Source organism: Patella vulgata, chromosome 8 (assembly GCF_932274485.2).
Source record: "Patella vulgata chromosome 8, xgPatVulg1.2, whole genome shotgun sequence".
Taxonomy (NCBI): domain Eukaryota; kingdom Metazoa; phylum Mollusca; class Gastropoda; family Patellidae; genus Patella; species Patella vulgata.
Window position 1 is genome coordinate 4,525,416 of NC_065886.2, and position 13,992 is coordinate 4,539,407.

General features: G+C 37.2%; 1 protein-coding gene across 1 annotated transcript; it reads left to right on the top strand.

Moving 5' to 3' along the window:
• Window positions 1-3,334: 3,334 nt before the first annotated feature.
• Window positions 3,335-13,035, top strand: LOC126829917 (uncharacterized). Its single transcript, XM_050560092.2, has 4 exons — window positions 3,335-3,460; window positions 4,035-5,406; window positions 6,097-6,261; window positions 8,909-13,035. The coding sequence occupies exons 2-4, from the start codon at window positions 4,044-4,046 to the stop codon at window positions 9,037-9,039; spliced, it is 1,659 nt and encodes a 552-aa protein (XP_050416049.1). The 5' UTR covers window positions 3,335-3,460; window positions 4,035-4,043; the 3' UTR covers window positions 9,040-13,035.
• Window positions 13,036-13,992: the final 957 nt, after the last annotated feature.

Consider the following 13,992-nt stretch of genomic DNA (forward strand, 5'->3'; position numbering starts at 1 on the left):
GTTAAGAGTTTTATAAAGAGTTGGCCATTCTTGCTATAATAATTCAAAAATAGATGATAAAAATTACTCCGATGCCATCATTATTTGTAGTTTTGACAAGATGTGTGCACAGTGGTAACCAGGGCACTGCTATAATCGGGACTTAGCCTCGCTTTCCCATTTTTAAATTAAATTTTTAAATGGCGAACCGTTTGAATCTAGTTAAAATCTCGAGTATCCGATGCCATCGACAGTCGATTATGGACTTGTTTTGTTAATAAATGTCTAATTAATAGTTTATATAACATTTCAGGCCTAGAGAAAGACCTGCAATAGACAGATTTAGCTATTACATGGTGTATTTTTAATTGATTTGTATTTATCTAAGAAAAGATGAATGCTAAGCCGACCTAGCATTAAATAAATTAAATTGAAAGTAGCCTATTTTTAGTAATTATGTTATTTTTTAATAGCGACACATTAGACACACAAAAGCGGATTTTATCTCTTCTAAATCATGTAATCATGAATGTGCCAGTAAATAACCAATACTATTATTCAAAGGCCATAGAATAATAATTTCCGGTGATGCATAACTGGAATATCGTATTAAGACCCGTATTTTGACATTTAGATACCCCCCCCCCCTCTCTAGATATAGTTCAGACGATCCAAATTATATCTGGCTTAACAAGGTATGTAAATATGAATATGTCAGAGATGTTTTGCAATTTTGAAAAGGTATTTGGCCCTTTTTAATGGTATCCATCCTGATATATTGTATTTCGTGTTATGGTACATATAATGACATTAAATACCCACACACACACACACACACGCACACGCCTCATTTAATACAGATTAGGGCCATACAAATTTGTTCATTTTTCAAGGTATGTAAAATAAAATACATTTTGTAGCAAGCAATAAACATACTTTCCAACAGTATCTGTTCTTTTACTTTAAATAGCGCCCCTCTCCCGCCTAATAAACTCTAGTAAGTGTTGTCAGGAATGGGTATGTGTGTGTGTGGGGGTAGGGGGGTGGGGGGTAGTGTTAGGGTTAAATTCCAGATATCACACTGAATACCACTGAAAAATTTCATTTATCTTTTCAAAAATGTAAATTATATTCTGGCACATTTAAATTTACATAGCTTGAAAAGGATATCAAAGTTGGATGGCGCTAAATACTATTGAGTTAGTGAGTGGGTGTGTGTGTGTGGGGGGGGGGGGTGTATGGGTGTGTGCGGGGGGATTTAAAATTTAAAGTACGAATTATCGTGTAATGCTTGACCGGCAAGTATTTTATATTCCTCTTTCAATATATTACGTATTCCTTGGCACATTCAAGATTACATGATTTAGAAGCGACAAAATACTCTTTCGTTTGAGCAAAAAATGTCGCTATGAGACAATAACCTCATTTCTGAAAATAGACTGCTTTCAATTTATTTTCTTTTTCGAACGCCCTGCCCAATTAGCCATACTACGCACGTGGTTTCACCACAGTCGCGGTCGTACAGCGATTGTGCTTATTGTATATCAATCTGTTTCACAGAGAATTACGAGTCTTCTAATATCTCTGTAAAAGATTACTGCCTTTAACACGTGCTGAATGAAGCTTGCATTGTTTACATAAGACGTTACTGCTTCGGACAGAATGCTGCCTTTTAGTCATTTTAATACCCATTTCCACTAAATAGGAAATAAATTTTACTAAATACGTCAAACATCTTTATTTATTTTTCTAATACATCACAAAAATGTTTTAGAATTTAATTTGTCGGTGGAAAAAAGTTAATATTTGAGACTCATTAAGTCGCATTGATGTCACCCTTATCAGTGATTGTAGCGGCCTAGCGAATATTCACTGCTGATCAGTGTGATGGTATACATGCTTGCTCTTTTTTCCCATTATCGTATGGTGACTTATTGTATGCCAGGTTGATTTCCGCTCATGTCGTCATAATGTTCCGGTTCGATGAATTTCGAGAAATGTATTTGGAGAAATGTTTTACAAGATTTGTATTTGGAAATTTGTTGTTCGAGATTTGTTTTTCGTTGTATGTATCTGAAGAAATGTAAATGTAGGCAAATTTTTTGATTTTCAAAAATAAATTTTATCTTTATATAACTAAAATTAAATTAAACAAAAATACAATTTACAATTTTTTTACGACAAATATCTGATATGTAAAACAAATATTGATTTAGGATACAAATGTTGATTTTCAAGTACAAATGTCGGAATACGACAACAAATGAAGAGAGAGAGAGAGAGAGAGAGAGAGAGAGGTGGGGTTTAACGTCCACTCGACACAAACTAGGTTATTTCGGGACTAACATATGGTTTAATTTTATTTAAATAATTCGCTTGCGCAAAACCCACGCGGTTGTCACGTACAACCGGGGATTCGAAACCACGCCAGTCGACTCAATGACAGACTTTATGATACAGCGCGCGCACGCTAACCATTCAGCTACCCCCCCCCCCCCCAACAAATAAAGAAATAAGAATAAGGATTATGAATTAAGAACTAAGAATTAAGAACTAAGAATAAAGAGCTGTTTGGTATTCCATACTTTCCGGGCTAAATTTGCCTCGTAGCACACTGTGTGGCGTACACCTGTCTTCATTGGGCCTGTGGGCGCAGAACAGTAGGACATTAAAACCCCATCGCTAATATCTCGGGTCAGAGTGGAACAATTTGCCTAAACTTTTGAGCATACATGTATTCGCTTTACGTTATCTATTTTTTAACTATTATAGCGAGAATTTTCAACTCTTTATCTAACCTACCTTAATGCCTCTTTAAAATTAACAATTACACATATGAACATTTTATTCACCAGAATGGCTATTCTTTTCAGCCTTTTTCTTTATCCCCGGGGGGTGGGGTGGGGGGGGCTGGGGGGGGGGGGTGATGGCCGAATGGTTAGCGCGTGCGCGCTGTATCATAAAGTCTGTAATTGAGTCAACTGACGTGGTTTCGATTCCCCGGTTTTCTCCCACCGCTAAAGACCCCTACGCGCAAGCGAATTATTGAAATAAAATTGAACCATATGTTAGTCCCGATATGACCTAGTTTGTGTCGGGTGAACGTTAAACCCCACCCTCCCTCATTACCCCGACACACCGTTAATTCATACTATCCTATTTGATCAATTGAGAGTAACTTTCATTTAACCTAACCAAATAAATGTGCATATTCAGTGCGTGACGAGCTACTAACATTAACCAAAGTTATATTGAATACATCTCTTTCTTTAATGTTTCAGGGGAGTGTATGTCTATTAGTAAAAATAACTTGCTCAGCAGGTAAAGAAATTTATAATTTGTTCATTTTGGGTGAATATAGAATTACACACAAAGTTGATAAGAGAGGATGTAAGGGTGTGGTGTTTAATGTTGATTGTATTAATATCTACCTGTAGTAATAGTAGTGTTCATATATAGTTTGTCATCGTACCTGTTCAAGGTAAGAAAACACACTTTTAAAATATCTGACATTTAGTTGCATATTATTTAATTACTTTGATATTCACATACATTATGTGTGAGCAAGACATTACGGTATTACTTACTGATGCAACACGGCGGCGTTAGCCACAAGGGTTGTTTCAATATATAAAATTCAATTTATTGTATGTATTTTTATAAAACCAAGAAATATCACGGACTGAATTTTCATCATCCTAGGTCAGTGCTTATGTGAGACGTAACCTCTCCCCAAAGTTCTTAAACCTAATCCCGGACCTAGCCCTAACGCTTAAACTAACCCTAACGTACAATCTCGCCAACAATCACTTCCCCTAACCTTAATGTTGCCTGTGTCATTATTTAAAATAATGATACGCTAACATCAAAGTATGACGTCACATTTGTATTTTATATTGAACTATAAACTAATACCTTGTAGATTCCATGGTACAGTTCGCAAATCGTTATTACATTTCACCTGATATTACAGGTAATCAAATCGTCGTTACATTTCACCTAATATCCTTACAGGTAATCAAATCGTTATTGCATTTCCCCTGATATTCTTACAGGTAATCAAAATGGTTGAAGGCCAAGGTCACGCTGATGTTGATGAAACCAGACTTTCTCCCACAGAACAATTCTATTTTAATTTGTATACCAAACACAAACAGAGTACAGCTTTACTGTTATATACTGATGTGTACTTTAATGGACTTTCCCTTCGCTTCGACGAGGTTTTAGAAATCCTAAAACTTGCGATATCAGCGCAGCCAATTGCCCATACCGGATTTGAAACAATTCAACATGGCGGTTCTACTATCACTCCGTCTGTTCGAAGAAAAATTCTCTCCACAAAGCAAGCATTAGACTATAATATCGTTGATAAACTGGATGATGAAATGCAAAGTCTGGATAAATGTTTTGGAGATTTTGATCTGAGTAAACACGGACCTGTTCGATTTACATTTGCAACAAAACCGTTTCTATCGATTCGGTTTATATTCCACCGAGTGGGTTTTGATTTTAGAGCTGCACAGTTGTTTGTGGAGGGTTTTATTGATATCATGAAAATAATGGGTAAACGGAAAACGATTTTTGATTTAAGGTGTGATCATACAAGATCCGCTTTCCAAGCATTGGATCGCTATCTTACATCAAATGATTCACCATTAAAACAACTATGGAGCAAGCAACTCTTAAAACGTATCCGTAAATCAACATTTTCAACCACGAAACGAAACGTGAAGAAATTTAACCATCGTATCCACACAGCTTATCTTTCATTTTCATCTTTTACCAGTAGAAAGATACTTTATACGACTATCTGTACAAAAACCACTCTACTGTGTTTAGTTACATCTTTATATCAGCTGTTACTATCGTTCTACTCCCGTAACAAATACGTTACAGTTACAATGGAAAGCGACCAGAGACGTTTGATCGCTGATGCTGATGCCCAGAACACCGTGGAGTCTATGACTAACTTGATACCAATAGTCAGCACCATTCCACCAAAGAGCACACCATTATACAGCTTCATTTCTGGAAACGAAGGAATCATTACTGAATGTATGTCAATGGCAGCCTTCCCGTACATTCAGATAGAACAATTAGCTAACAAATCCTCACGAAAGCAACTAAATCGCCATCTTGTACGAAACCGATGTACAGAAACAATACGCCAAGATACTATACAAATGACTCCAATCAAAGAAGCGGGGATGTTTCAAGAAACCTGCCTCAACTTTTATTATGATCATGAACGGGATATTTTAAAGATTCAGCTTCAGGCTTTAATGGATGTTTACTTACTGGAAGAAACCACTAGTATTCTGCAAAAATTTGCTAGGATGTTGAGAATCGTTGGTAGAGATGAACGGATAACTATCAATGAAATGAAAGATTATATTTTAAAAGATAAACATTTTATGATTTTAAATGGTAAGGAGTGGTTATTATTATTATTATTAGAACATTTTGTCATGATCATGTTAAGAGAGAGAGAGAGAGAGAGAGAGAGAGAGAAATGTGGTTTAACGTCCACTCGACACAAACTAGGTCATTTCGGGACTAACATATGTTTTAATTTTATTTCAATAATTCGCTTGCGCAAGCGAATTATTCAAATAAAATTGAACCATGTGTTAGTCCCGAAATGACCTAGTGTGTGTCTAGTGGACGTTAAACCCCCCTCTCTCTCTCTCTCTCTCTCTCTCTCTCTCTCTCTCTCTCTTTCCCCGGCCTGACAAGGACAGCTGTCTAGTCCTTCGGATGAGACGAAAAACCGAGGTCCCGTGTATATATTGGAATGCACGTAAAAGATCCCCTGGCAGTTGGAATTCGATATAAGAATAGGCGATAGTGCCGCTGCCCGGGCAAAATTTCCCTCATAGCACACTGTATGGCGTATGCCCGTCTTCATTAGCCCAGTATAGGAGCAGAACAGTAGGACGTTAAACCCCATTTCATTTCATTTTCATTTCATTTCTCTCTCTCTCTCTCTCTCTCACCCTCTCTCTCTCTCACTCTCTCTCTGTGTTAATTACCTCTATTTATAGATATTATAGGATTATTTGTTCTATAATGGCATAACAAGTCTTGTATCAATCTGTTCTTTTGTTCTATTTGTAGACATATTTGTGAAAGTAGGGGATAATGGCAATTCGTGTAAGGGAAACCTAGCATTATCCGATAATGAAGAAACAGGCACCTCTTTAATCTGGACAACGGAAAATCAAACACCAGAGTTCATCCCTTTTAAGGCTATTTCAAATATACACATCATAACTAAAGAAGGTGAGTTACCAGTTCTTATATTTACAACCATCTTAAAGTTGCATGGTGTAAGATTTGGATAAAGAACTCACAGTACTTGCCTAGCTATAATAGTTTAAAAATAGATGATGGGAACGGAAAATATTGAATATTTCAGTCAAATTACTTTATTCTGGGCTAAATTAAGCATGTTGGAAGTTTTCATAAGAGTAGCGAAGTCTCGATTTTCATTGCTACCATTGTTACGACAATAAAGAAAGTCTCAATTATAAATATTTAAATTAAATTAATAAATCGCGATGGTGTTTGAATTGATTATATGTTACGATCATCCTATGGATCAATTAATGTCTAATTAATAATTTATATAACATTTGATGGCAAAAGAATTACCTGCAGAACATGAAATGACCGAAAACTTTTCAGGGTACAGGCGACGATATCGGTCGTCAGCGAGAGGCGAAGGTTCGGAGCTTACCATGTAGGACCCCCCCCCCCCCTCCAAATGCCCAATAGAAAATTTGGAAATTTTCCTGGCGCGAATCGTGATAGTGGCCACCTAGCATTAAGACGGTTCTATTAACATTTTTTATTGCTATCGTAACACTTCACTGATTTACACGAATAAAATGAATAGTTAGTAGTCAGGCCTTTTATCATCCTTAACGCCTGCACACGTGTAAATATAAAATAGATATTTGAGTAACTTCCTTGGTGAATAAGTATGTCAATAATAATAATATAATAATATATAATATAAAGAAGACCGTGTGTGAAATTGTATACGTTATGTATAACATCAACAATAAATATATGGTTGGGTTATTTATAAATTTGGATCATGGCGTGAATTTTAAATTTTTTAAGAGAGAGAGAGAGAGAGAGAGAGAGAGAGAGAAGTTGGGTTTAACGTCCACTCGACACAAACTAGTTCATTTCGGGACTAACATGGTTTTAATTTTATTTCAATAATTTGCTTGCGCGTAGGGGTCTTTAGCAGTGGGAGTAAATCGGAGGACCCGGAGAAAACCCACGAGGTTGGACAGGCGACCCTACTCCTTTGTCACGTACAACCGGGGATTCGAAACAACGCCAGTTGACTAAATGAAAGGCCTTATGATACAGCGCGCACGTGCTAACCGTTCGGATATCCAACCCCCCAATTTTTTTAATAACCAGACGCCTTTTATGATGGTGTTTCACCGGTGTCCTCTTACAAAAAGAAAAATAAATCCAGAAATATGGTCCCGTGATGTATAAGCGTACAACTCGATGAATGTGGCGGGGGGGGGGGGTGCCTGCGAGGGACGAAGGAGCGGAGCGTACCGTGTAGGACCCCACCCTACCCTCAAAAGAAAATATTTGGAACGCATGTTTCTGCTATTCCGGCCCGTGAATACAACAACTTCAAAGTGGTCGGATTATAGCCCAACTTAGGTGGCCGACTCGAATTCCAATCACAATTGTTTACAGTCGACGGAGATGGGACCGCCGGGAGAAAATTTTAATAATTTAACTTCCGCAAACCTGTTTTCCTTGTTTTAAACATAGTTTATTGTACTAAAGCATAAATAAAGTACTAACGAAATGAAATGAAATGGGGTTTAACGTCCTACTGTTCTGCTCCTAAACTGGGCTAATGAAGACAGGTATACGCCATACAGTGTGCTATGAGGGGAAATTTTGCCCGGACAGCGGCTCTACGGCCTACTCTTATATCGAATTCCAACTGCCAAGGGATATTTGTTTCGTGCACGCCAATGTGTACACGGGACCTCGGTTTTCCGTCCCATCCGAACGACTAGACAGCTGTCCTTGTCGTTCGGATGGGACGAAAAACCGAGGTCCCGGATTGGGACAAAAGTTACGAAAACTTACCGATGCCCTCTCCACATACATTGCTATTGATAGTTATAATAGTACAATTATTAAGAACATACAAAAACGAATGATATAAATGTTATAATAAATAACAGCTGTCCTTGTCATTCCCTCATCCTGCACCTCTGACAAGGGGAATCCACGCAGGAAAATCCCATAGAGATAAGTCGAAGTGTAACAATATATTTAGATGTGATGGTATATAGCTAAAACAGTCACCCTGACGTAAGTGTAGAACATTGTTGCACAATTATAATTGTTTTTAAACTGGCGTGGTTTCGATTCCCCGTTGTACGGGACAAGGAGTAGGGTCGCTTGTCCAACCTCGTGGGTTTTCTCCGGGTCCTCCGCCCCCCATGCTAAAGACCCCTACGCGCAAGCGAATTATTGAAATAAAAGCAAATCATAAGTTAGTCCCGAAATGACCTGGCTTGTGTCGAGTGGACGTTAAACCCAATTTCTCTCTTTCTCTATAATTATTTGTATGTTTTCAGTCGATACCTGCATTGGCCGGGAAAGTGCATCGGGATTTTCCGACGTGGTGTCCCCTTGTCAGTGATGCAGGACGGAAGGTCTGACAGTGACAGCTGTCTAGTCATTCGGATGAGACGAAACACCGAGGTCCCGTGTATAAATGGGCGTGCACGTAAACGAACAGATCCCATGGCAGTTGGAATTCGATATAACACATTGTATGTTGTATGCCCGTCTTCATAAGCCCAGGGGGGGGGGGGGCAGAACAGTAGGACGTTAAACCCCATTTCATTTTATTTATTTATATTTTCAGGTGGTAAGGCTCTGTGGATTAAAACAGCTCGAGATGAAGAACATACGTTTGTATTTACAAGTGAGAATCGTGTCAACATATGGGTGAAACGGTTGGAGGAAATTGTTAATTGGGGTATTACTCATGTTTAACTTGGGATTTATTTGGTGTTATTTCCGTTCCTGGCCCTTGCCTAGGCCCTTTTGAAGCTTATTATGGGGTTAAATTGATCAAGAAGCAAAAGGACCCAATCTGATTAAAACACAGATCCTATTTCGTTTCGTTTTTTATAGTTCAAAATTTCGTTTTACTTGTCTTTATTACACTAGGATCAGGAAGAGGTGTTATATATAACCTGCGTTCCACTTTATGCGAGGCATTAGCCAATGAAACGGTCTGTTGAGGCGAGTTCTGGATGTATCCCACTAGAAACATCAACGCTGATTGGTTAATCGAATGTCTGACGTCATGGGGCCAAAAGCCGTTTGTATAACCCATGACGCGACCCCCTATTACAGCCGGTCAGATCTTCAAGTAGTGAAGGCCATCGAAAGTATAGAAAAACATAACGAAATATAGAACTGTTTTTTAATTAAATTATCATGTTTTGGACATTTTCACACAGATTTGATCCCCGTCACACCTAACAATATACATTGTTTGTTAACGGATAAATGTTAAATTCTGTATATACTGAATAAAAACACCAAAAGTTTATATTCACAGCTTTATATATATATTCCACAATAATTTCTTCAATTATCAATTCTATCTATTTTCTACAAAGTTCAATATTCTACTATGACGTCTGGTAATTGGTAAACTACGATTCAACTAAATGTACAATTTGGAATTATGCTGAAAGGTGGAAATGCATAGAATATAAAATCTATACTGTGATTCACTACAATAAAGACATAACAACATATTATCTAACTATTCATACAAATTCAACCGTTCCTTCGACTACTTTCGATTTGTTTACGTATTGGCTTTAAATGTAGTTGTCTCCCTTGAATACACACACACATTCCCGTCTCCAAGATAGCTCAAATTACGTTACGGCAGGACCCCCCACAAGGTACCATAGACAATGGGCAATTAGAGCAACCAACTACGACCCATTTATTAATTAACATTGTTTACGATAAAAACTAAATGAAAATACATATTAAGATCTACAAATGATTCTCTAAATCTACTTACAATTAATGGTGCTATTTTCAACTCTATTCTATTCATTAATTCTTACAAATTCTACAAAGTATTCAAGAGTACTTAAAAAAAATGCTAAGGAATTCTACAAAAAATGGCGTCACGCTGCTTAGCATGATGGGAATTTGGAGGGAACTTTTTAATATATTCATGCAACCTTTAATTTGTGATAACAAAACATTAATATAGAAATCATTTGAATATGAGGGGGGTTGGTCGAATGGTTAGCACGCGCGCGCTGTATCATACGGTCTGTCATTGAGTCAACGGGCTGGGTTTCGATTCCCCGGTTGTACGTGACAAGGAGTAGGGTCGCCTGTCCAACCTCGTGGGTTTTCTCCGGGTCCTCCGGTTTCCTCACACTGCTAAAGACCCCTACGCGCAACCGAATGATTGAAATAAAATTGAACCATGTGTTAGTTCCGAAACGACCTAGTGTGTGTCGAGTGGACGTTAAACCCCATTTCTCTCTCTCTCTCTCTCTCTCTCGTTATCTCTCTCTCATTTCAACATTGTTCAAAACCAGAAACCTTTATCTCTTTATAGTTTCAACTTTAATTATACCTTCCTCATGCATACAACTGAATGTTTAGCCATAGCCCATCAAGTTATATTACAGTTGTTGTTTAGTTAGGATCTCCTATTTTGTTACGGGGGTTGAATGACCTAATGGTTAGAGCGTGCACGTTGTATCATAAGGTTTCTCATTGAGTCAGCTGGCGTGGATTCGATTCCCCGGTTGTACGTGACAGGGAGTAGGTTCGCCTGCCAAACCTCGTGGGTATTCCCCTGGTCCTCCGGTTTGGACCCACTGTTAAGGACCCATACGCGCAAGCAAATTATTGAAATAAAATTGAACCATATGTTAGTCCCGTAATGACCTAGTTTGTGTCGAGTGCCTGGGCGTTAAATCCTAGTCCCCCCTCCCCCTATATTGTTACACATGTGAAGCATTATGACAAATGGACTAGACCCACACACAAATTATTTTAAAATGTGTAAACGTGTATTTATATATTTTATCATCAGTATACCTATGTTAATATCTTACTCTTATAGATGTATTAATATGATAATAATTATTACCCGCTGTATAGTGTAACCCGTTAATTACTGGTAAACACCAATTTCATTATGGGTACTGATTACCATTTACCTATTTTACTTTGATCTTTTGATTTTTATATGTAATTATTAAGGGCTTCCTATTTGTATGGTATATACTAATGGTTTAACCATGGGGACCGTATATAGATGGACAGGCAACGAGTCACGTTGGTTGGTTTCTCTGCCGCTCGCGCTAGACACAATGAGATCTCATTGGTCAACGGCAAATCAAGAGATGTGATTTTTGACTTAGCGGGATTTTATACGGATTAATTTTTAGAACTCGTTCCTCCTTAGAATTTACGATATTCTTATAGTTACATGGTAATTTTTCAACCCGATAAGTATTCCTATCCGTTAGTGACGAATTTATCCAGTTTAGAATTTTGAAATTTCCAAATGCAGCAGTTGAAAATTGTGAAATGATCGATTTCAATTTTTTCGTAGTTTTTTATAAGCATTTTGGTTTTGATTAATACTCCATATTCCCGCTTGTATGAAGGATTTTAAAAATATGAAAATAAAGTTCAGATAATACTGTCCGGAATGATGATTAATTGTGCAGAAATAAAAATTAAAATAGTGTTTTATTATGTTGGTTTTTAACGAAAACTCGACATGTTTTTTTTTTCGGATTCACATGGACGCATCCGAAGTAAACATAGACGATGTGTTGATACATTTACACCCCGATCTTCAGTTAGTAGTATATCTATGTATGGGTTGCAAAAAAAGAGTAGCAAAATTAATAAAAATATTATGAATTGATTTCTGTTTCTTTGCTTTTAAACTTAATACTGGTAATTGCGCAAGGGGGGGGGGGGGGTAATTTTATTTTAGTCACGATTGTCCGGTCTATTTTTTGCCGCGACACAGAATTCTAAAGGCTTCGTGGACGTTGCCTGTCCAACAATAAACGGTACATGGTATTAAAATACTGATCAACAATTAGCTCATTATATCGCTTTGACTAATTAAGTGCTGGTTAATTAAATTAACCTGTCCATAATATCATATATTATATTGTATTGGACCTTAAATTTGTAATAAACAACAACTTATTATATTGTCTTTGATGGAAGCGGGCGTAAAATAACGCTGTTTCACTCGCACACACACTTATATATTACCCTGGACGCTACCTTGAAAAAGGCATTGTCTTTATTAAACATAATTTATGGAAGAGCTAAATCTGCCTATTGCAGGTCTCTTTTAGGCCTGAAATGTTACATATAAATTTTTAATTAGACATTAATTAACTTATCCAGACCATAATCAACTCTAGGTGGCATCGCTAGCCTGCGATATTTGCTGGATTATGATCCCATTTACTGCTCGACTTCCATTCATAATTTAATCATGAAATGGATGATTGAGACTATGTTTTTTATCGTACAGACTTTAGTAATGATGATCGAAGCTAAGCCGAAATTTCAATCGTTTATTTCTCGGTTCATAGTGGATCAATTTGACTGAAATTTTCAGCAAATTGCATTTACATTATCTAACTATGTTTAACTATTAGTTAAACACATTCTAAATATAATAATTTTAACACTGAGATCATTGCTACGATAGAAGCATAACGAAGATTTAAAGAAACGGAAGTGACGCAAAAATGGAAATCAAGAGTTATCCTTCTATATAACTTACTATCGTAGCGATGATCTCTGTGTTAAAATTATATTTACAATGTGTTTAACCAGCTCTATCACAATATAATGTTTGAGTGGCATTTAGCGATTGACCACATTAAAAAAACACACAATTTATATAGAAGACGATAAGAGAATATTTGTCGAAACGTCGTGCTAAATGTGTATAACCCAGTGATTGTTTTGCAAATAAACTGTGTTGTGTTTTTTAGTTCTATCACATGTATGATAATGGCTGACACTAATAGTGTCCTTTGAAACTGATTATAAATACTAATGATACATGGGAAAACAATTTTGAAATGCAAAGTTGAAATGAAATGAAATGCAGTTTAACGTGCCACTGTTCTGCTCTGAACTGGGCTAATGAAGACGGGCATACCCTATAGAGTATGTTATGAGGGAAAATTTGCCCGGACAGCGGCACTACGACCTACGCTTATATCAAATTCCAACTGTCAAGGGATCTTTTACGTGCACACCAATGTTTACACTATTTTACCGAGATTTCGTCTAATAGTTTGGATGCAGCTAAGGCGGGTGTGGCGCCAGGCAGGGTAAGCTTACTCTTCCGGACACCTGCTACCACTGTTTGTCGTGTATTTTTAACGGTGAACAGTCAATTTGCTGATTACATTGTTTTGCCTATACCGTTTTTAGGACTTCGAATTTTGTTTAGGGTTTTTCTAATGTTTGTCAGACTCAATATTTTCAAATCGTTTGTGGCTCAGTATCACTCACTGATTGGTTGGACAGGATAGGAATCCCCTGTTGTACGTGACAAGGAGTAGGGTTGCCTGTCCAACCCTGTGGGTTTTCTCCGGGTCCTCCGGTTTCCTCCCACTGCTAAAGACCCCTACGCGCAAGCGAATTATTGAGATAAAATTAAACCATATGTTAGTCCCGAAATGACCTAGTTTGTGTCGAGTGGACGTTAAACTCCATTTCTCCCTCTCTCTGGACAGGATAGGGAAAGATAGGATGTAAAAACGTGTTGCAAATTTCCACATTACCTGACTACTTTAATTATGAGTAAAAATACACCATATAAAATACGTATATTATTTCACAGTTATAAACAAAATGTTTCTGTTTTATGCAATAAACAATTTATTGACAGCTCGTGTA

What these genes read in the sequence shown, in the direction of transcription:
- LOC126829917 (XM_050560092.2), top strand. Translation starts at nt 4,044, where the DNA reads ATGGTTGAAGGCCAAGGTCACGCTGATGTTGATGAAACCAGACTTTCT. An exon ending in ACATTTTATGATTTTAAATG is followed by an intron (nt 5,407 to 6,096) that starts GTAAGGAGTGGT and finishes TTCTATTTGTAG; the next exon opens with ACATATTTGTGAAAGTAGGG. An exon ending in ACACATCATAACTAAAGAAG is followed by an intron (nt 6,262 to 8,908) that starts GTGAGTTACCAG and finishes TTATATTTTCAG; the next exon opens with GTGGTAAGGCTCTGTGGATT.